At 37.1% G+C, this 23,832-nt stretch overlaps 1 protein-coding gene across 7 annotated transcripts in view; it reads left to right on the top strand.

The window, feature by feature from the left end:
• Positions 1-23,832, top strand: part of INTS9 (integrator complex subunit 9) — an 82,317-nt gene that overhangs the window by 15,846 nt on the left and 42,639 nt on the right. For 4 of the 7 annotated variants that reach the window (XM_081077283.1, XM_081077281.1, XM_081077280.1 and 1 more), the window contains exons 2-5: positions 8,705-8,832; positions 15,751-15,811; positions 19,069-19,131; positions 22,982-23,121. In XM_081077283.1, the coding sequence (XP_080933409.1) occupies positions 8,705-8,832; positions 15,751-15,811; positions 19,069-19,131; positions 22,982-23,121 (392 nt within the window). Of the gene's footprint in view, positions 1-7,458; positions 7,868-8,704; positions 8,833-15,750; positions 15,812-19,068; positions 19,132-22,981; positions 23,122-23,832 lie in introns of those variants that run through there. The other 3 variants (XM_081077282.1, XM_081077279.1, XM_081077284.1) reach the window with 3 other exon arrangements.

Below are 23,832 nucleotides of genomic sequence, written 5' to 3'. Positions count from 1 at the left end.
GATCTCGTAGATACTATTTTTGCACCATGAGACTTTTGTCATAAGGAAAATAGCACTACAAATTTTCACAATAGTAGGAAAGGTATAATTACATAATTCTGATGTCTGATAAAAACACAGAAAAGACATCCTTGCACTCATTAGTAACATTAGCTATAAATAGTTTGCCCTTTTGGGGTTGGGAAGAATCAGATCTCCTCCTCGTTTTAAAGACACAACTTATATCTAAAGCTAAGGTCAACAACCTTTGTTTTTCCTCCCTCTTCAGAGGTTACTACTTTCCTCAAGTTGATGTGTGTCATACCTACGTATGCTTTTATTAGTTTAGTGTATGTTAAAGTATGTATATGTTCAGCATTATTCGGTATTGCGAAATTATTCTCCAGAGTAGATGTACCATTTTATACTCCATTTTTACTACATTCTCTCCAATAGTTTCATCAGTCTGTTCAATTTCAGCCAATTTAAGGTTTGCTTATCATTGTCCTATTTTGCATTTCCCTGATTCTAGTGATATTGAACATCTTTTCATATCTTCACTTATTGACCACTTTTGTTTTCTCATTTCTGTTCAAGTCATTTTTTCCAAGTGGGTTATGAACTTTCCCAGCACCGTAACGCTACTTTTATCATATATCTAACTCCTAGATATGCATGTGCCTCTTCTGAACTGTTTACTCCTATTTTGTTGGTCCATTAGCTATCCAAGTGCAACATCTTACTGTTAATTCCTCTGTAATCATTGTTCTTTAATTTTCTTAGCTAATATTAGCCTTGACTCTTCCGTATGATTCCTTTTTTTCTTTTTTTTAGAATTTTTATAAGAGTTAATTTGAGCCAAACTGATAACAGATGCCAGAGAGCAAGATCTCAAATGCACGATTCTTAAGTTCTATAAAAAGTAAATTAATGAGAATTGTTATTTTTTGGAAGTTTAATTTTCTGTCCAGTTAACATTAAGTAACATTTTATAACTTTCTGGTAAAGATTTTACACCTTTTTTCACTTTTGTTCTATGATGCATTTAATGTTTTTGCCTTATAAATGGTATTTTAATTCTTACTACTTTTACTAATTGTTTATTGCTCAGTTAATTTTGTGCATTGGTTCTTGTATCCAGCAACCTTGATGAACTCTTATTAATTGTGATAGAGTGTTTTCAGAATGTCTTCTAATTATATGTGGAAAATGATAGTCTTATTTCTTTATTTCTAATCATTTCCTCTTTTATTTTTCTTGTTTTATCACATTATATAGCATTTCCAGTACAGTGTTGAATTTAAGCGGCCGTAGTGGGTATCCTTGTTTTGTTCTTGACTTGAAAGGACCTGTTTCTCATGCTTCATCATTAACCATGATGTAGGATTTGGTTAGGAACCCTTTATCAGATTAAAGAAAGTACCCTTCCATTTATAGTTTGGTAAGAGTTTTTGCCTTGAATCGGTGTTGTTTTTTTCAAATACATTTTATGAATCTATTGAGATTTATTTTCCCCTTGTATATTTATTACTAATAAGTTTTCTAGTGTTGTACCAGGAAACAAAACCATTACACAAAAATCAATTTGCTAAAAGTATTATTTTTTAATGCTGTATTTGAATCAGAAGCAACCAAAGTCACTTCTTTATTCCACCCCAGGGAGAAAAGCAAACTAAACCTCTTTTCTCTGAGCATAGACTTTCACAGTGAATATATGAGTGGGTTTATAGAGAAGGAGAAAAAGGGGAAAATTGATGATGCCGTTTACAACTTATTAACACTATTGCCTGTGAAAAGCAGTTCCTTTATAATGCTATGCAATTCTCCCAAACAAAATTAAAGAACTTTTGGCATTAACTCAACCTAAAGATTGTAGGTTACATTACAGATATTTTAAAGGCAGTTTCAGCAGTAAAACTACTTTACAGTGAGAGAATCCTATTACCTTTATTTTATTTTATTTTATTTTAATTTTTTGAATGGAAGGGAAAACCCAACACAAGAAAATTACTGCTTATGATGATTGATTGCAGGCCAATTTAATAATTTAATCTACTTGGGACCTTTGCTTTACCTTAGCCAGCTAACTAATTTTCATTGTTCACAATTAGACTATAAATTCAATCTACATTCTTTATCAAATCAAAGGATGGTCTTTTAGAGCACATCATCTCTGTAAGGTTAGTTAGTTAGTTAGTTTGTTTGTTTGTTTGGCCAGTCTCTGACAATTCCTTTCTCTCTGTGTAGCATGGCACGATGTGATGGTTAAGTGTACATTCTCCAGGTCTCACTGTCCTGGGTTCCAGTCCTGGCACACCCTTACAACTTTGGTACCATGTACAATTTCATAATCTCTGTGCCCCATTTTCTTTATCCATAAGAGGGGAAAATAATTACTATCTCATAGTATTCTTGGGAGGATTAAAGGAGTTAAATGTATAGTTCTAACAGAGCTCCTGACAATTGTCACCATATCATAATAACTATATTTTAAACAAGACTAGAGAAAAGGAGAACATATAATGTTTAGTCCGTGGTTCTTTTTGCAAAAGACAGACTTCTTCCCCAAAGACAATTGATTAAAATTCAATTTGCCATGTAACCAAATTGCCAAGTTGACCAAATGTGCTAATTTCCCACTTTTTTTAATGAAGGTTACAGTAATTCATGCTTTTGAAGATTTCTGTGAGGTTAAGTTGGCTGGTTGTCATTTTGTTTTCATAGCAGCTTTTTAAAGTATTAAATTTGCTGAAAGCTGAGGTCATAATGTGACTCTTCTTAGTTAAAGATATAATATTCAGAAATGCATATTTCAAAATTAGTAACCGGAAACCCTTAAGCGCTGTGTACCTCAATAAAAGGAGTACTGGAAAAACATTACTCACTTGCTCATCAGGTGAATAAGAAAGGTTATCTCTGCAAGGAGGTTGGGCCAGAGCTTTGAGAGTGTTAAAGTCTGGTTTGTATGCTCCACTATATAGTATGGATATTCAAAGTGAGAAATCAACATAAAAATTGATTTCAAGACAGTGATATTTCTTGGGGACCTGCCCCAATCCATTAGAATTCCCACACATATGGCCCCACCAAAGATGGGCTCATCATTCAAAATTTTAAGACAACAGTAATGAAATTCACCATGAGTTAGAATCAGCAGACATAATCAGACTCCCAAGAGCTTCAGACAATTATACAATCTGATGGAGATCCTAAAATTAATGTTTTAAAGTGATTAAAGACATATATAAAGATATCAAACCAATGACAAGAAGATGCTATTTTTTAAAAAAGGAGAGAACTTATAGAAATGAAAACAGTCATTGAAAAGATTTTAGTAAATGAGTTAAATAACAGATCTGACACCACTAAAGAAAGAAAGAACAAACTGAGGAAAGTATCCAGAATGTGCTATACTGAGCTAAAAGGTGAGGTATGAAAGGACAATTTAGTCATGGAGACAGACTGTGAAATGAAACATTACAACATACATTTAATAGGCATTCCACTAACAGAAACTAGAAAGAATGAGAGAGACAATATTCAAAATGATAATTGCTGACAGTTTTTTTTCAGTTGCGAAGGAAGAGTTCTCATATGTTAGAAGCATACACCAAAAAAAGTAAAAAACAAAAGAGCACATCAGTCATACCTATGTACATTTTAATGTGAGATCAGAACGTTAGTGGCAAAGGGAAGATTTTAGTGGCAGCCCGTAATGGAACACCAGTTAAATTGGCAGCAGATTCCTCATCAGCAGTATATATGTCGGAAGACAGTTGAATTAATATCTTTAGTGTTGTGAGGTAACTTGTGACCCTATAATTCCACCACTATCATTGTTGAGGAGTAGAGTCGAAATTAAGCAATTTCCACAGCAGTAATGTCTAAGAGGTTACCTTTCGGACACGATTACTAAAGAGTGTATGTATTTCAGGAAGAAGGGAATTAAACCCAAAAGGAAGAAATGGGATACAAGAAGGATTGGTGAGCAAAGAAATTGATTAAAAAGCTGGTAAATAATCATTAACTATAAAAAATAGTATAAAATAATTCATTGACTCTATAGTACTATTAAGAGACATCTTTCTTTTATTTACATACCATTGAGGGAAAAAAGTGAGACTGAGGCTTGAACCACGACGTGGTGTTTTAATGGTGGTACTGATCAGTGCATGAATCTACTACACCAAATTCTCTTTCCTTTGACATTTCTTTTATCTAGTCCAAGGAACTTGGCAATTAGCCTTCATGTGCATTTATTTGAATGTGATAGGGAATCCTTTTGTACATATCTTGGTTACAAAACATAGCAAAAGCATCATCAGCCTGTGGATAGCTTCCACAGTAGAAGAAAAATCAATAATACGTAATAACTAAAACCCGGGAAATCAAGAAATAACAGTATAATCATATTATTGTGAAATACATAGATAACTAGAAGAAAAAGCTAGAAGAATCAAAAGTAGTTGCCTCTTAGACTGGAGCTGTGAGATTTGTTATAGCTGATAAAACTATTAGATTCATTTTTAACTGTGTGTGTGTGTGTGTGTGTGTAGTTTCATTTTTAGAAATACAGACAATTCACCAAGGGAAAAATGGTATAGCTGTATTATTTAGGAATAAATCTAGAAATAGATTTTAAGACAAAAAGCATTACGTAGTGATAAAAGTACCCATTCACCAATAATACGTAATCTTGACCCTTATGTACCTAGCAATGTAGTTTCAAAATAAACGAAGCAAAATTTGACAGAATTACAAAGAGAAATAGACAAGTTTTTCTCTCTTGAGACTCAAATAGATAAGGATATAGGAGATTTAAATAAGATTTAAATCAGCCCTGTATACAATAATTCGATTATATATTTTCCGTTTTCATGAACATTAGATCATTTGTAGAAAATCAACTATAGTGTACCGGGTCACAAAGCAAGTTTCAATAAATATCCAAAACTTAATATACAAATTCTGTTCTCTGACCACAATAAAATTAGAAATTAAGAACCAAAAGATAACCATTACTACCTATATATTTGGATTTTAAACCAAACGCAGACACACTCACAAAAAAAAACACATTCATATTTCTAAATAGTTTGTGGCTTATTGAAGAAATTACAATGAAAATTACACGGTATTTAGAAATGGGTAAATTGGAAACACAATATAAATTTGTGAAATGCATCCAGAACATTACTCAGAGGTCTGTGTGTAGCCTGAATGCATATTTTAATCAGCTATATATCCAACTGAAGAAATTTAAAATATATACCAAATAAAACTTAAAACAGTAAGACAGCAAAAATTAAATAAAAATTGAAAAGTGAAGATAGGCATTTATGTTAATGATAATTAAATAGTTGGTTATGAACTTAATAAAACATTTTAATCTGTAAAGGAAGAAAAAAATAACGTTGATAGAAGAGAAAGCAGTGCATTGCTCCTAGCTCAGAGAAATGTTGTTATATAGTAAAAATGGCAGCATTCTATAAATTAATATATAGATTAAGTGTAGCCTCCACTTACATCCTCGGAAAAGTAGTTTTTTAGAATTGAAGTCTAGTCACTCTAACTGGCGAAATATTATAAGGTATAAACATTATAGCATTGGGAATAAAAATGGAAAATAAACATGAGTGGCAAAATAGACTCTTCTGAAATATATTCAGACTAGTACAGGACTTGGGGGTATTACAAACCAAGAATAACTTAAAGGTGAATGGAATCACCTTTAGTGAATTTTCCTAGGACATTTAGGAGAATAGACTCATGTTTTTATCCTAGTTTTGGATAAGTGATTAAATTTAGGACAATTTATGAAAACAGTATTTTCAGAGATCAGATAGGTTTGTCAACATAATAGCTATTCCGAAGAAGTGTTTCTATGTCAAAAGGAAGGCAGCAAAGATAAAGGCAGAATATAGATAGTTCAACCTGAGCAGTGGAAGTTTATTGTACTAATTTTGCTTGACTTGCTTGCATGTTTGAAATTTTCCATAATACAATTTTTTAAATGAAACTAATAGAGTGGGAAAGATATACTAAATATAATTGATAAAAAATTTTATCCAAAAATCATGAACAATGTTTATATACGAGTGCGTTAAACAGATAAGTTGTGAAAGCAGATTCTGTTCATTCAGTTGGAAAAAAAGATCAACAGACGCACAAGGAAATATAGATAGTAAGTCATCACACAGAAAAACCTGCAGCTTTGTTACTTTGTAGAAATAAAATTAATGTGAAAGCATTGCTATATTCTAATTTATTAAGCTAGAAAAAAATAAAAACTGTAAAACCTTAATGTTGGCTAGAATATTCACTGTGCACTCGGTAATGATTGTATCTTCCCAGAGGGCAAACTACTAGCAACAGACAGTACTTGTAAAATTGTTCATTTGCTTTACCTAGTCTTGTGGGATACACAAATGTCTAAGACATTGTGAATACCACTTCACTAGAACAGAATTGCTTCTCTAAAATGCTGTAAATTATTTGCCCCAAATCTAAATGGCCTCTTCAACCCCTTAATGTAATGATTCTGTAACTATAGCAACTAACAGTGAGCACTAACTCTGTGTCAGGTGCTGTATCCATTCATTTAGTCCTCACCAACTTTAGGAGGGTGGTAGCTTCTGTTATTACATCTTACAGATGAGGACACTGAGTCTTTGGGAAGGTAAGTAACTTTCCCAAAGTCATATTAATAACGTGCGCAACCAGGGTTTGAGCCCAGGCAGTCTGACTTCAGACCCCCTGCTTTAAATCATTTCTCTAAACTGCCTCTCAAAATTAAAGCCAATTTATCATGTAGTTGACTTTACTGTTCAGGGCCATTGCATTGCAGTTAGCTGCTACTAACATTACACCTGCTTTTTGGTGTAGATTCTAGATGATTTTGACCATAATGCTGATGGGAATAAGCAGTGAAACAGGTCTTCTGATATATTACTAATGACATTGTAAATAGGTACAGCCTTTTTTGGAAAGTGTTTTGGCAGCGCATTTCAAAAGTCATAAAATGCTCATATTTTTTGACCTAGTTAATGCCACTTCTGGGAATCCTCTAAAGAAATAGACCAATATGGAAAAAAACGTTAAGCACTAAAATAGTCACCACAGCCATGTTCGTAATAGAGCGACTGGAAACAACCCTAAATGTTCAACAAAAAGGGAATGATTAAACAAGCGATGGTATATTTACTTAGGCAGCCAACAAAAAAGAAGTATGATGCAAAACTGACAAAACACAGTCATCATGTGTTTTAAAAGCATCGTGCCGGGCAGTATATACACTAAAATTACAGCTTTTACAAATATGAAAAAAGATGGAATAGAAAAAATGATCATGGGCAATATTTTATGAACTTATGTAAAGTATAATTACTCAAATCATGCTTCCTGGACTTTTTTCGGACAATTATAATACAATTTTAAGTAATTTGTACTGCTTTCGTTAGTAACTTTGTACCCTTTCAGACCATGAGCTGTGAATTATGGTTTGGAAAATATAATCACCAGCCATAAACTTGGAGTAAAGAAGCTTGCAAAATACCTATAATTTATTGGCTCTTGGACCTATCATTTTTGGAACGCAGAGTTTTAAAAAATCGTCAGTCTCTATCATGTCCTCTGGAGAAAAGCAGGAAATTTATCCAGTGACAAAACCAACAGAGCAACAAATACCTGGAAAGACTTAGCCTGAGCTACTGTGGCCATGTGGGGCCGAGCACTGATGTCACGTTACCCTGATTTGTGCTGGACTTGTACTTAAATCAGAAAGAAAGAATGTACTTGTCAGAGGATTAAGAACATCGGCCCCTCCATTTTCTTGGCTTTGCTGTTCAAAGGAGGCTTCTACAGAATGACTTTAAAAGTCGGGGGAAAGGTCTGTTCTCTTGTTTCTTTTCTTCCGAGCAGCAATCAAATTAAGCAAGGTGACACAGGGTACATCCCATATAAATAATGTCCAGTGTGGTCTATCGGTCATCCCCACTACACTGAGGAGGACATGAGAAATGTCTGAGGTCAGCGTATTGTCTTGCCTCATCACTCTCCTTTGAAGACTCCACTGTGGCTTGCGCCCCTTTGACTTCTGAGGTCGGTTGCCACAGACGAGAGACTCTGGATAGTTTGGGAGTACACGTCCCTCGCTCCTGCTTAGTCTCTGCACCTCAGGGAAGACCCTTGTCCTTGGCTGTCATTTTTTGGACAAAGAGCCATAACCCTTTATGGATGCTTGTTTGTTAACCCTTCCCAACCATTTCTGCTTTCAGGAAAATCATTTGTGTTATTTACAGGAGGAGAAAACCAAACCTATAGCACAGTTTGAGGTTCCAGCTTAGAATTTAATGGACTTCCACAGCTACAGGTTGTACTTAGGTGCAGTAAGATAGTGGGGATTTGGAAGTGTCACGTGAGAGTGGAGCGGGTAACTATAGCCCGGAAACCTATTTGGAATAATTACAGCCCCTCCAAAGCTGTGCTTGCTTGAGATATAACTTGGTACCCTACAAAAAATAGGGTGTGATCTGAGACTTTTGAGTATTTTCGAATTGCGAGGGGAAGTGATATTCAGAGCTGTAAAAGGAAGGAAGCCACGTAGAAAGTTACCTGGATTTACACACTGTTCTTACAAGGGATGATCAGTTTTACTTAATTTACTGTATTTTTTAGGCTTTTTCTATAACTGATTATTGATAAAAATGATTTAATTTTTTTTCAGTATTGCCTGTCGGGGCACCCAACCTTACCATGCAATGTGCTCAAATTCAAATCCACCACCATTATGTTGGACTGTGGACTGGACATGACTTCCACCCTCAATTTCCTTCCTTTGCCACTTGTTCAAAGGTATGTGCTGATGCATCTGAGACAAAATGAGCTTGAGGTTGCGGAAAAATGGTACCCATTATCATAACGGTCACCAGTACCTTGTGTGTTGTCCTCAGTTTACTTTGTTCCTTTCAAAATGTTCTTCATCAAAATAATTTCCTTTGGCTGGGTTGATGGAAAGTGTTGTATTGATTTATTGATTGACTTCTTTATTATAACTCTGAGCTTCTGTAAAATGTTCCTGCAACTACTCAGTGCAAGTGAGGTCATGTACATTTCATCGTTCTTGCTAATTCATATAAGAGCTGATAAATGGTCAACCGATGAGCCCAAGAATTGGATTTTAGAATCATTGAAGTGCCTTTGCAGGGACTTGACAAAATAAAGTCTGACATTTCTTTTTGATAGGTATCTATGCATTATTTTTATGCTAGTCAGCTGCAGGTATCATAGAATTGTATATGAAGCCAACGTCCATGTCTTAAAGCAGATAGATTACCCCAGGCCTACAGTCAGGTATGTTTACTCTTCTAAGACCTCATCCAGGAAGCTTGATGTTACGTAGACGCAACCATTTGTAACAGACGTGGTAACTTTTAGAAGCAGATATACTCCCAGCAGCAAACAGTGATACCACATACAAGAGAGGAAACAGAAGAGCTACCGAAAGCAGATTTAAGAGCCTAAAAGCCTGGCAAGCTAGGTAAACCATCTAATATATCTCATTCACTCCTGAAGACTTCTCTGTGTGCAATGATTATTCATAATGATAACCCAGTGAATCATGTAGAAAAAAATGTAATTAAAAATCAACCATTGATTTTTTAAAATTATTATTCTGATTTTTAATCTGAGCTCAGGGCTACAATACCATGATGGGGGCAAGGTCAGAGATAATTCCAGCTTCCATTTTATGCAAAGCTGAACAAATTCACTTATAATCACACTCAGCACTGAATCTGCACTGTGCAGGACCAGGGGATACAGACACGAACAAAACTTTTTTCATGGAGCTTATAGTCTATCAGGGGAGAAAGAATTACACAGTTGAAGATTTCATTATAGTTGTGTCAAGGAAATGACTATATCGTTTGGTAATTACTAAGAAAAATAAAATACAATGTACTTAGTGTGAGGGCTTCCACTAGGGCGCCTAAATGCTCTGTGGGGTTAGGAATTTTCTAGGTGTTCAAAACCAAATTGGACAGACCATCCTGGCCACGTTTTCCTTTTCTGTTCATTCTTGTCATTACCTCGTTCTTGTATTCTCAGATCCCTGGCTCAGCTTTAGAATCCACTTCCACTCTCTCTTCCCTTGTCATTAGTTTTCTCTCAGAGGGAGGTTGTACTAATGGGATGATTGGCAGCTATGTAATTCCTTTCAAAAAATATCTTCCTTTGCTCAGTTCAGAAACCTGGGAGATATACTTAGCTAAAATAGTATCCCCAGTTTCTCCCTAGCCCCTTCGTCCTGCTTTATTTTTCTTCATAGTGCTTATCATTGCATTATATATACATATTTGGTTTACATATTATCTTTCTTCTCCGCTAAAAGATAAGTTTTATAAGGGCAGGGATTTTGTTGTCGACTGTATCCTCTGTGCCTAAAACAGTTCTTGGCATGTCGTAGCTGCTCAGTAAACATTTGTCATGTGAATGAATCCCGTTATCTTCCCTGGATTCCAACCCTTCTCGCCTTCTCGGAGTCATCTCGCAATTAATTGTAATCTTTCCTTTGTCTTTAACCTTTCCTTAACTCAGTCCTTTCCATTTAACTATGCTCAGTCACTTCTAATTTAAAATGTTTTAAAAATTAAAAAAAAAATTTTCACCAACTCTCGACTCTACTTTTCCCTTCAGCATTCCTAACTCCTCTCCAGTCTGCTTTTGTCTCCAGTCTACTCCAGTCTGCCCACATCACCCACCAGAACAGCTCTCACTGACGTCACAAATGGCACAGGTGTCTTCGTCCTGCTTGGCCTTTCAGCAGCCCTCTCCCCCCAGGAGAATGTATCCCTGGTTTTCTTCTTACTTCTCTGACTCTTCCTCTTCTTTCTACTTTGGATATTCATCTTTCTCTGACATCTTTCTCACATATCAGAATTCTCCAATATCCAGTGCTTGGACATCAGAGTCTCCACCAAGGGAATTTAATAAACGCTCAGGGCTTCCACAACCATCCAAATAATAATTTACATATGTGTATCTTTTATTAATAATTCTCTTCTGAGTACCAGATTCCTATGTCCAAAATGCCTACTCAGTTTCTCTCCTTGGATGTGCCTTTGAAGACACTTCAAAACTCAACATGTGCCAAACTGAGCTCATTATTAGATGTGCTCCAGAAGAGGAGGGCAGACCCTCCCAACCTGTTACAGTATCCTATCTTTGCTAACGGTATCCTGTTATATAAACCAAAAAACTGGAAGTTCACTTACATATGCCCCTCTTTTCGCTCCCCATATCCAGTCTTTTATTAACCCTTGTCATTTTTACTTTCTAAATAGCTCTAGAATGCAGTCACTTCAGTGCTGCCATAATCTTTTACAGGCATTACTGCTAAAGCCCCCTAACCAGTTTCTTCAATTCTCATCTTGCCCCTGTCTGAACCCAGAGTCATTTTTTTGTGTAACTTATTTTGAAATCACTTCAGATTTACAGAAAAGTTGCAAGAATAAGTACAACTCCGAATTATCCTTACCAGTTGTTAACATTTTATCCCATTTGCTTTGTCATTTTCTCTTTATATGTATGCATATACTTTTTTCTGAAAGATACAGACAGGATGCTGCTTTACCACCTACACACTTGAATGCCTTTTTTCTAACGACGTTCTCTACGGAACCACAGTACTACAATAAGCAAAATCAGAAAACGTACCTTGATACTATGCAAGTATCTAAGCTGTGTATCTCTTATTCATATTTCCCAAGTTAACACCAGTTCATATTTCACTATAGTGCTTTTTATAGCAAAAAAGAAAAATAGCAATACTGGTCCAGCGTCCAGTTCAGATCACATGTTGCATTTAGTTGTCATGTATTGAGCCTCCTTTAATCTGGAAGAGTTTCACTGTCTGTCTTTTATGACCTTGTCATTTTTAGGAGTACAGGACAATTATTTTATATAGCATATTTCAATTTGGATGTGTCTGATGTTTCTGCATGATTAGATTGGGACTATATTTTGGTAGGAATACCAAACAAATGATGCTATCTATTATCAGAAGGCACATGATGTCAATTTTATTCAGAACCATCTTTTAGAAATAAAAATCTGTTCTTGCCTCTCACCTGGTTGTTCATTGCTCTTAAGATAAATACCAAGTGCATCTTGGTATATTAGGGTTTATGTCCGTCCCTCTAGTATCTTGCTCTTTGTTTCCTTTCAGTTTCAAAGATATCTTTATCTCCTGCCCGGGACAGTCGCTCAGTTGTTCCTTCAGCCATGATGGCTCTTCCCCACCCACCCCACCCTCCTTTAGCCTACTTAGCAGGAGCTTATCTCTCAGATCCTTCACGAGGCCGGTTTCTGTATAGGAAAGACACAGAAATGGCAGTCTAGTTGGATAGGGGTTGGGGGGGGGAGCATATGGGACTCTTGACGTTTCATTTGAATAGCCTTTTCTATAAGATGCCCATGCAAAGGCTGGTGGGAGTGAGGGGAGGAAAGCACTGGATCTCGTAGCTGCCTTCTTTCTCTGTTCCCTCCTTGACCCTCTCCTTGACCCAGCTTGCCCTTGACTCTACTACTGTCCAGATCTCAGCTCACTCCTCATAGACCCAGGCACGTCCCTTGTGAGGGAATGCTGTGGTGCTTTGTGCTACACTGCTGCATTTTTCACAGCTTGTTCTTTGCTCATAGTCATATCACCAGTACCTGAGTGCTTGATACATAAATAAACATTCATTAACGAATGAGTAAAATGTGGCACCTCATTCTCCTGCAACACTACACCAAATGATGAGGCGGTTCCATTTCCTTTTTCGGGACAGACTTCCTCCATCGTTACCTCATAATTCCTATTCCCTGCTCTCCCACACCTCTACACACTGTCAGGTGCCCTTTCTGTGTGAGCCCATGACACCTTCTGCGTACCCCTGCATAGTTTTTATTTTATTCTATTGTAATTGCTGTTTACTGCCTCCCTAAAGTAAACAAACTCAAGGATTATTTTATTTACTGTCACTCCCCCGCACTTTGCATACTTTGCTCAGAGTAAGTTTTATAAATATTTTAAATCATGCCTCTTTCATTATTACTTTCTGATTATAAAAGTAATACATTTCAAAATACAAAATTGAGAAAATGAAAAGTATAAAGGGAAAATGAATTACATATCATCTTTGTTCTACCTTGTACTATTTTTCTAGGCAATAGATTACTTTTAAAAGCCTTCGGTTATTTATTTAGTTATGGGAATATTTTACCTATTTAAAAAAAAAAAACAGGTCTTATATATATGTTTTTCTTGACTATAACATTTTTAATGGCATCCTTTTTTTCTATAGAAATTATTGTTAAATAGTGGATACAACAATGTGTTCATCTATAATCATAATTTTTTGAATAGCTTCACCTCCCAGGGCCGCCCAATGGCTCAGTTGGTTAGAGCGGGAGCTCTGAACAACAGGGTTGCGGGTTTGATTCCCACATGGACCAGTGAGCTGCGCCCTCCACAACTAGATTGAAGGATAACTACTTGGAACTGATGGGCCCTGGAGAAACACACTGTCCCCCAATATTCCCCAATTATAAAAATTTTGTTTTTAAATATCTTCACCTCCCATGTTTTATTAAAGTAGATTGCCTTGGAGGGACTTCTATGTTTCCCTTTTTGAAAAATTTACACAGTCAAATTTTGTAATCATTAAAAGCAAAGTAATAAGTCCCTTTCCCTTTCATAGCTTAACATTTGCTAATTCTTTGTGGTTTAGTCATTAACTCATTGGAACTCAATAACCAAATACTTTTCATCTCTATAGTCAGTATCCCTAGCCATTTGGTGACACATTTCTGTGGCCCTCTTGGCACTATTGTTATAACATGGTCATGCTCTCTGAGCATTCCGTCTCATCTACAAGCAGTTTCTCAAATCCAGAATAACCACAGGTATTTTTTAGAAGGCTACAGTATAGGAATTGTTGACCAAGAGTAAAACCCCAATACCTGAAGTCTTTACTTTTTAAAAAATTAATTATTTTCTGTTAAGCAGTGTGCCATTTCTGATCATTTGTTGAGGACAGCTAACTGAGTCAGTCATCTCTAATTGGGGAACAGAGAAAATGCATGAACTTTGATCCAGTTCTCCTTGTAAAGGGAAGGGATATTTACAGCTTTCTTTTAGAGAGTTAGCATGCATGAAATGAGAACGGTGTTCACATTGTCTTGTCATTGCCCTTTTATTAGAATACTTGGTTTTTTAATCTGGTCTGATAGTAAATAAATTTTTCAAGAAACAAGAAGTCTATAAGTGAAGACATTTATATGACTGTGAAATGAGATGGGAATTAAACAGCTAATGATAATAGAATATCTCTCTGAGAGGTTAGAGCAGAAAACTCCCAGAGGTTTTTTTTGTGTGTGTGTGTTTTTTAAGTGTATCAGTTATAATTTATATCAACCAAATTTGATTCTCCTGGTAGTGGTTTTCATTCTCAAATATGAAATCCAAAATTCTCACTTTTTGATTAGTAAAAGCAAAATGTAAATAGTGCATCTAGACGAGTATATGGTACTTCCTTGTATTCATAGTCTTACAACTTTTCTGTAAGTTTAGAATTCTGTCAAAATTAAAAGTTATCCCAAACATTTTCCCTTTTTTTTTTTTTAAGTTAGAGCATGTATATTCAGGATTTTAACCTTTCCTAAAAGATTGACCAATATTCACATGTCTATGTTTCTATTATGTTTGACTGTCACACCTACCACTTGGTTACAAAAATCACAATTTGATAAAATTGTTTTGGCGAGAGGATAAGGAACTATGCATTAATTTCATTTCTGATTATAAAGTCTGTTAGTCCCCCACCCTTACTTTGCTCTTAATTTTTACTTCACAGACTAATTTTGTGGTGAAGTGCTAAAATCTTTTTGCCATCCAGCTTGTACTCCTGTGTGTGTTTTCTTCAGATATTACCTTGATCATTAAGTTTTTCTTTTCGCAGCATTATTTTTCTAGATTATTTGCAGTTCAGCCACCAACATAATTCTTCTGGTCAACTAATAGCACACAGTTAAATCCTGAAGTTACCAGAAGTGAATGATTTCTGCATCCAGATTTTTTTTAATGTAACGTGCATGAAAATAGCCTCACCTTCTGGAAATTATTCACTTAGATATAGTGTCATTTTATGCGTATAGCACTTAGGAAAACTAGCTTCATTTTCCAGAACTGGAAACTCAACCCACAGGTGACAAGGGACTAATCCACTTACAAGCAGTGAATCCAGAATGTGGATTTGACTAGAATTCAGGTATGTTATTTGCGGTGAATTCTGGCTGCCAGGCAGCTTTGTGTTCTTGTCAGAGCACCTGACCTCTCTGAGTCTGTTTTCTCATCCACACATGATGATCCCGTTTGGCCTTCCCCTCGGGCTTGTCAAACACGAGGAAAGTGAGGTCGGGGGCAGTGATTGGAAAACTACAAAATGCTCTAATGTCTCATCTTTCTTTGTTCTTTATTACTCTGCATAGTGTTCTTTTAATTTTCACAATTTAATGTTAAATTATTTGTTTTTTTAATGTTTTGTTGCTGCATAATTCTTAAGCTTGATACAACATGGTTATTTTTCATCTTTTTGATTAGTGTTTTGAATGATCACTGCTGCCAATAATTGTAAGCTGTTTTTAACTTTATGGAGACAGTACAGTCACCTTGAAATCACTGAGGATTATAATCTATTTAGGATAACTTAATCTTTTTTTTTTTTACAGTCCCAGGCTGTCTAATCTTCCTGGCTGGTCCCTAAAGGATGGAAATGTTTTCCTGGACAAGGTAATGATTAACTGAAGCATGTCTACACCCAGTGGAAAACCCTCTTGTCATACTGGGGCCACCCAATAGTAATGTGACTGATTGGCTCGGTTTTACCCCCATGTGTTCTTCCTTGAAAATCCCAAGTGTAGGGTCGTTAGTGCTTGGTGATTATTGGTTTTAAGAGCCTTATAGGAAATCTCTGTTTAGATTCAGGTCCAATTTTCTCATATGAAAAAATGAAAAAAACTAAGAACTGCTGCTGCAAATACATGTTATCATCACAAAGAAAAAACTATTATTTTTATAATTGCAATGAGAGTTTCAAAGGTGATGCTTATGAGAGAATTCCACTGACTCTGACTGGAAGGAGTAAACTTTTTTTTAAAAAAAGACAACTTTAAAATCCTTGAGTGTGAGTTTTAAACTTCTTCTGTCTGGTGTCAGATCGGGGTAGGGCCTTGTAAAAAGTTTGGGTCTTATTTGGGTGATCAGAGGCCACAGAAGGTTACAGGAGGGCAGTGTCATCGTCTGACAGGATCACTTTGGCTGCCGTGTGAAGAACAGACTGAAGAGCCGGGGATTTGCCTTCCCAGGCAGTGTGTTCTTGAAGGTGTAGGAGGGAAGCCTGTTCTTGGATAAATTGAAGATAGAGGGCCTTCCAGGCTAATCCAGCCTTTTCTGGTGGCCTAGGATGGACAATCTTATAGGTTGTGGGGGAAAAAGAACATAGTTCTAGGAATCCTGGATTTGGGGTCCTATTACGACTTTATTCACTGACTGACATGTCTTAAAGTAAATTATTTAAATTACTTTTTTTTTCTAGGCTGTTACATATTTGACAGTTGATTATCTTCATAGTAATCCTTTCTCAGATCCGCAGGTAACTTATAAATGAGAGACCAAAGGTACAAAAAAAATGTTAAAACTATAATCTAGTCAAATTTTATACTACAAAAGAAAGATCAAATGTAAAAGAAGGTTAAAAACTATAAAGCTCATCCATGCCATTCTCAGTCTTCTAAATCATTCTTCCTCCTCTTACAACTTTCACAGTTGAAAGACTAAGTTTAAAAATCCTTAAAATGATTCCTCTGAGTAAGGCATTTCCTTCTTGTAATAGATGTAGTTAAATAAAGAGGTGTTCTTTTTACTAGAATTAGTTCCCATAAACTGCACCCCAACTTCAAATGCAAGCCAAATGCATAATTTGAAACGAGATTTCCCTCATAGTTAAACTGTAAAATTAGGTGACATTCAGGAGGAGCCTGTGCACCTGATTTCAGCCTAATTCTCCTGCTGGCTGTAAATCATTGTTCCTGAGAAAGGTTCAGAAGCATCCCATTACCAGAGTATTGTGAGCGAAATGACTTGCATGTGTATGTGGGAGCATTTCATTAGAAGGGAGCGGTGAATAAAATACAGCGACATTGTCAGTGCGAGGAATGCAAGTCATTCCTTCCAAACGAGGAAGGATGAGAGCTTCAGAGGAGGCTTTGTCATCTGAGGTAGGCGTGCCCTGATAGGGAGTATTGTGGGGAAGAAGATTACATAGCCAATTTGAGATCAGGCAGAGTTTGAAATTTCCCATGATTTGTCTTTAATCATTTTTAACATCATCCTAAGGGAGTTGGGAGTCTTCGCCCATTAAGCATAATTGCTCATTTGTTTTTAGTTGGCAGGTACATTGTAATTAAGAACTGTTTTTAGTCTCTTTTTGGCTCAGCCTTTTCACTGGTTAAATGGTACTATATAAGGAGAGGAAGCAGAGTTTGCGGTGGAAGGCAAGGTGAGGAAATGTTCTTTTCCATCAAGATTCTGATAAGAGACATGTAAAATTCAAAAGGAAAATAACATAGTTAATACCCTATATTCAGATAAAGATCGAAAGTAAAATCATTCAGACTCAAATATAAATATAGATACATGTATATGTGAATATATAGAAATACATGTTCAGTGACTAATGAAAACACAGTGGAACAAAATTCTAACAGTATTTTCTCTTTGTGATGGAGCAAACTGTCAACCAAACTCTATTTTACCAGTTTTATCATAAAGTCATAGATAGCTTTAACCTTGATGAAACAAAAAATTCTCCATAGATTTCAGTTTAAAGTGTTAGTGAGAGAGGACAGCAACTCTAATGGCCTTCTGGGGACATTGTAGCAGACTCTGTTGGTGGCCCACTGGTGTTTGTTCAGTGTGCTCTGTCGTCAGAATCCAGCTGCCACCCCTGCGTGGCTTTGCCGGAGAGTCTTTCCTGAGGCTGCACAAAAAGCGGGGGTTGCTGTATAATGATTCCAGATTCCTTGTCCCTGGGTAGGGTAACTTCAAGGTGTATGTTTTACACCCCAGAGTTTCCCCATGGGAATAAGGCCCACTTACCCACATTGGTATGTGGCTCAATAACACATCCATTGTCAGCCACTTCCTTTCCCTTTATCACTTGCCCACCCTCCTGCTGTTTTTCAGCGCCTCCCATATGATCTTGCTTCTCTCAGGGTCTCTTTGTAAGGGAATCCAAACTAACACAAGCATATTAAATATGGTAGGTCATGGGCAGAGTGGGGAGATGTACTATATTCTCTTTCTTTATAAGTATATACCTTTTTTCTTTTGAATGAATACGTGTGATTTGTAATCCCAAATAAATTGTATTCTCTGCAAGGACAAAGATTACATTCATGGAGGTGATGATGGTGGTAGTAGTTTCATTTCTACCTTCTACCCTTCATCTCCCTCTCTACTTGCTCCCTGCCCTTCAACCCTTGGTAGAAGGAGAAAGAGGCTCTAAGGCCAGGACTCCTAACCTGATTGTGTAACAAAATCAGTGAAGGCGCCTGTTAGAAAGTTTCCATGACCTTATCCCCAGAGTTTCTGATTCCTTAGGTCTCAGACAGGGCCCAGGAATCCTGAGGTACATGACTGTTCCCAAGTTATTGTGATGGTGCTGATATGGTCTACATAACTGTTATTTGGGAAGTACTGGCTCATGAGTTATGGAAGCAGCGTGTGTCTACACAGGGCTTACTCAAAGAGGCATCAGAAATATGCATTTCAAGTCCTGGGTCAGCCACAAACCAGCATTTTTTATGAGGAAAACACCTACCCTCCCTGAGCCTAAACAGTGAACAGTTGGCCTAAATAAACTAGCTTCCCTCCAACTCTAGCAGTCTATGATTCCTCACAACCAGTTTGTTTGGGGGATGAAATTTCTTTGTTGCTGTATCTATTGGATATCTCTTCCTAGAATTTTTCCTTTTCATTTCTTTTAGGAGCTAAAGGAGTGCTCCGGTCACGTATTTGTGGATTCTGTGCCTGAATTCTGCTTACCAGAGGTAAATTAAAGTGAATCTTCTTATAGAAGCAAAGCCTATCTTAACCATCTTTCAAAACAGAGTCAAGAAATAATTTTAAGGGGTTTAGCTTCCTATTTTCAAATTGCAATAAATCTGTTATTTATTATAAATAAATCTGTATGTACTTTGTCATACAGCTAAAATATGATCATTTAGGAGCTCTTTCTATTGTTTGTTAGTCATTGTCTCTTCCTCCTATTCCTAATTCTTTCCAAAGTCCCCACTGACACCTGTACTAGGGCATGGTTTTGAGCAAGATAAAGAAATAACTCTAGCCTTTCAGTTTTGTAATTATAATGCCTGTGTCTTAGATTAGCCATATTTTTGCTAGTCTTGCTTACGGTGAGTAATTGGGAATTGTTCTTAGCCAGTGCAGTAAACTGTAAAAATTCTTGCTGACTTAAAAAATCATATTGAACATTGCTTGACATCCACAGATTCTGAACAGAGTTATGGATATCTGTTGTTAACCTATTATTATCACAGTGGGACTGGTTATAAGAGTTTGGGGCCAGTCTCATCCTTTTAAAGGAATCAAGATCAGTTTCCATTAGTCCTAAAGAAAGCTAATCTCAGCTGACAGGCCTTATCCCCAGAATGGCCTAGATGGGGCCCTTAGCAGACAGATGAAATGTAAGGAAGCCAGTAGCTAGCTAGTCCAGGGCTCCTGAGGAAATCAGTGAGAATCTACCATCCTGTTCTTTGCACGTGTCCAGTGGATTACAGCACCTATAGAAAATACTTACACAGTTCAGTGCCAAACAGAAGAAATCCAGAGTGCAGTTTTCCTTATTTCTGTCCTCTTCTTCCCTTCCTTTCCATTTCTACACTTTCTTTGACACCCTACAGATAAATATTTTTCTCTCTTTAAAGTACGTATATGTGCCCTTTTAGGGTACCAGAGTGAAAGAAAAGATGAAAAACAAAGAAGGACATGGTAATTGAAGGTGGCAGATAGGGAGAAAGTTTGAGGCAAAATAGTAAGAATAAGGGTATAGGTAGACAGTTACCAAGAATCCCGTGTGCTCTCCCTAAGGGCAGTTCAAATCTTTTTGTCATCTTCATTTGTCACGTAGGAATTGGTCGGGCAGTTCCCCGTCTGTTGAAACATTCTAACCCCAGGTGCTACGTTTATTCTCAGTGTACTACTATGGCGCTGACGGCTGCAACCCTCAGTGTCTAGACAGCGGTGTAGAATGTATGTGCTGGTGTTCTGATGACTTTCTCACTTGTTCCATATGGAATACTAACCTTGGAAATTAGAGAATTACCATTTCACAGTTCCCCTTTTGGCAAGCCAAAGGATCATTGATATTGTTAGGGTTCTGGAGCCACAAAAAATTTTTTCAAGTTGTGTCATAACACCTGGTTTATGACAAGTTAGTAGTACTCCCTGTTTTAAGGTAGAACCAGGGCATTCTGTGGTGGGAAGAAAATAGGAGAGTCATAGACTCAAGAGAGAGGTACTTCCTACAGTCCGTTCTTCACTGATCTGCGGGTGAGTTAGGCAGGCCTAACTGGTGATACAATAACCTAGTGCTGCTACCTTAAATCGCTTTGTGTCCCCCAAGGTCTGCACTGTAGACCTAAGGGCTAAGACAGTATAGTAAGTATCCCATACATTGTGGTAGCTTTGGCCCAGTTCACGTTATGTGGATCCCAAGTGTCCATATTCAGGAAGTTTAACATTAAAATAATGTTCATCGGATTTCACTGAGGGAAAGTATGTGAATAAGTATATAAGTGTGAGTATATAACTTTGATTTGGATGTTAAATTTATTTCTCATAGGGACAATGATTATGTAGGCATTCTTGATATATATAGGTTGGTGCAAAAGTAATTGCGGTGTTTGCAATTATTTTTAACTTTTTTTAAAAGTTTATTGGGGTGACAATTGTTAGTAAAATTACATAGATTTCAGGTGTACAATTCTGTATTACATCATCTATAAATCCCATTGTGTGTTCACCACCCAGAGTCAGTTCTTCTTCCATCACCATATATTTGATTATTTTTAACCTTTTAAACCCCAGTTACTTTTGCACCAACCTAATATATAGAATATATATATACACATATATATACATTTTTTTCTTCCAGCTTTCCTTACCAAATTTCTCATCATTTTAGACTCCATCGACTGATTCTTATGTATTAAAAAGAAATTTCAAATGTTCTTACCCAGTTTCTATACATGAGAGGGAAACTGGGAAGCTTTTGAATTTTACTGTAACTTCAGCTGTCCTTCCCATGTTTTCCCCTGGATCTGTCTCTCTGCTACTCTGCTTTAATTTCCTTATTTGTTTAAAAATGGTTCCAGAGAGGTAGTGAGGAATAGGAGCGGCAGAATGTTACATGACCCTTCTTGAAACTGCAGTACCCAGAATGGGAGTTAGGGTGACATAAATTGGCTATTATTGTCATTAGGCATTTTCTTCCCACAGATTACCATTGCCCTAAGCAGTGAGTAACTTCTGACCTCAAACCTATATGCCGTCCTGAGGAGCTGATTACGCCATGGCGCCTTGACATCTTTATTAAATTAACTTGTTTCATATGAAAGTCATTCGACCGGATAATACCCACAGCCAAAATGGTACATTTGCAAAGATGGCCCAGATATCTTTGTTACTTCTTCTCTGTGGGGGACATACTCACCCAACAGCCTATTCTCCTAACAAACACTTCCTTGACTTACCACATGCTGTTCTTAGTGCACCATACAGTTTCCCAGGAGTAGCTTCTATGAGGAAGAACTCTGGTTGAGATGCTGTCTCAGATCCATGGCGTCTCACTTGTCCCCACAGAGGGAGCTGCTTATAATCCTGCATCGCAGGGCCTGTTACAGGCTGGCTCCCACAACTGAGAGGGGACACACATGAGTCAACAGGCTTGTCAACCTCAAAGGCATTTAATATTTGAGGGACAGATGCTAAAATATTTTTGCAAATACTACAAAGAATATTTGAAGGACATTTAATGCTTTGAGATGCCATTGTACAGAATAGTAACTGCCATAAGAGGGATGTACGTAAAGGGCCTTGGCTGTTCTGAGGAAGTAGTTTCTTTCCTCTGAGCAAACTAGGAAGGCTTAGGGCAAGAAGAGAAATGAGCTTTAAAAGAGTAGGACTTAAATTTATGGGCAAAACATTCCCTTCTACTAAACGGGTTTTCATAAAATTCACTAAACATGGTAGCATTTTCCCTCACCTGCCATCCTGTCTTTTCCATTTTCACATGACCTCAGTAATGGAGGAATGGGTAGATACAGGGTGAAGATTAGGGTAGACTATGGTAATTTTATTTTGTGACTCTGCCACTGCATTTTTTGGCTCTATCTCTAACACAAATGGATCTAAAGTTACCTCAAAAAAAAAAGTTGGTTCTTGCATTCAGCTTTTGAAGAGCTGGTTTCTACGTGCTGCTCCCCCTGTTCCCGTAATCCGTAGAAGTGATGCATTACATCCTGGTTCCCCTCACAGCCTATATTGTACGCTGTCTACTTCATGTCACCTGGTTTTACTTGCCAGTCAGCAGCAGCTGAAAGTGCTGTCATTTATCCTTATGACTGAAAACTCTGGTTTAGTAAAACCAGAGCCGAATGTTACATGGTGGACTAGCTGCATTCTCATTGTTATCAATTTTGTCCTGCTACTTAATATGAAGAAATATCCTAAAATGAAACTAAAAGTGTTGTAGGAAAGGCATCATTATTCCGAAGTACAAAACCTCCTTCTCTGCATTCTGACAGCATCATTTTTCAGTCCCATCAGGTTGATCTATGTGCTCTGAACAGATATGTATCATTCCCTCCCCTTGCTTTTCAGACGGAGCTAATAGATCTGTCTACGGTAGATGTGATTCTCATCTCTAACTACCACTGCATGATGGCACTGCCCTACGTCACCGAGCACACCGGCTTCACCGGCACGGTGTATGCCACAGAGCCCACCGTTCAGATCGGCAGGTGAGAGTGTTCCTTTGCCATCGCCGTATGGCTAGAGAACCCCTGGCTTCAGTGGTGACTATTCACTAGAGTGTCGTGCAGGAGTGATTGTTATTTCCTTCTGAGCAGCTGACCCAGGGAATAAGCATGAATAGACACCTCTTTTAGATAAAACAGATGTTCACTGGCATTGCCTAGAGATTGATGCTGTGAGTAGTCTTCGTTGTCTTTTGTTTATTTGGGGGGGTTGTTTGTACCAAAGCTGGAAAGAGTTCACCAAGACAAATGCTGCTATTTAGGGCAGGTAACGCTTAGTAAGATGCCACAAAGATGCAATACAAAGAGCTTCAGGAGAAAGGAGCATAACGTATTTAAGAAAGGAAGAAGTTTTATTTCTTTGCTTTCAAAATTTCCCATTTTATGGATTAGTGCAGACGATAAATGGAGACTGCTTGTAGAAAACAGGATAAGTAATTATATGGTTAAGTTGACTGTTCTGTTGAGAGAGTGAAATTCAGGACTCTGACTCTGAGAACGCTTTGCCATCTCTTCCTCTGCACCAACCCCCCCCCCCCGCCTTCCCCCCCACAGACAAACACATGCCTTCATGGTAGCTGTAAGTCACCATGGTGTCAGTTAGAAGAAAATTATCCCACAAAAAAGAACTGTGCTGGAGCAAACTAAAAAGTGTGGTAGAAGGTGAAACTATCGAAACCCAAAATATGGGATCTT

The sequence above is a fragment of the Rhinolophus hipposideros genome (assembly GCF_964194185.1).
Source record: "Rhinolophus hipposideros genome assembly, chromosome: 16".
In the NCBI taxonomy this organism is placed as follows: Eukaryota; Metazoa; Chordata; class Mammalia; order Chiroptera; family Rhinolophidae; genus Rhinolophus; species Rhinolophus hipposideros.
The sequence above is the reverse complement of the archived record's forward strand: the minus strand, read 5'-3'. Positions and strand labels throughout refer to the sequence as shown.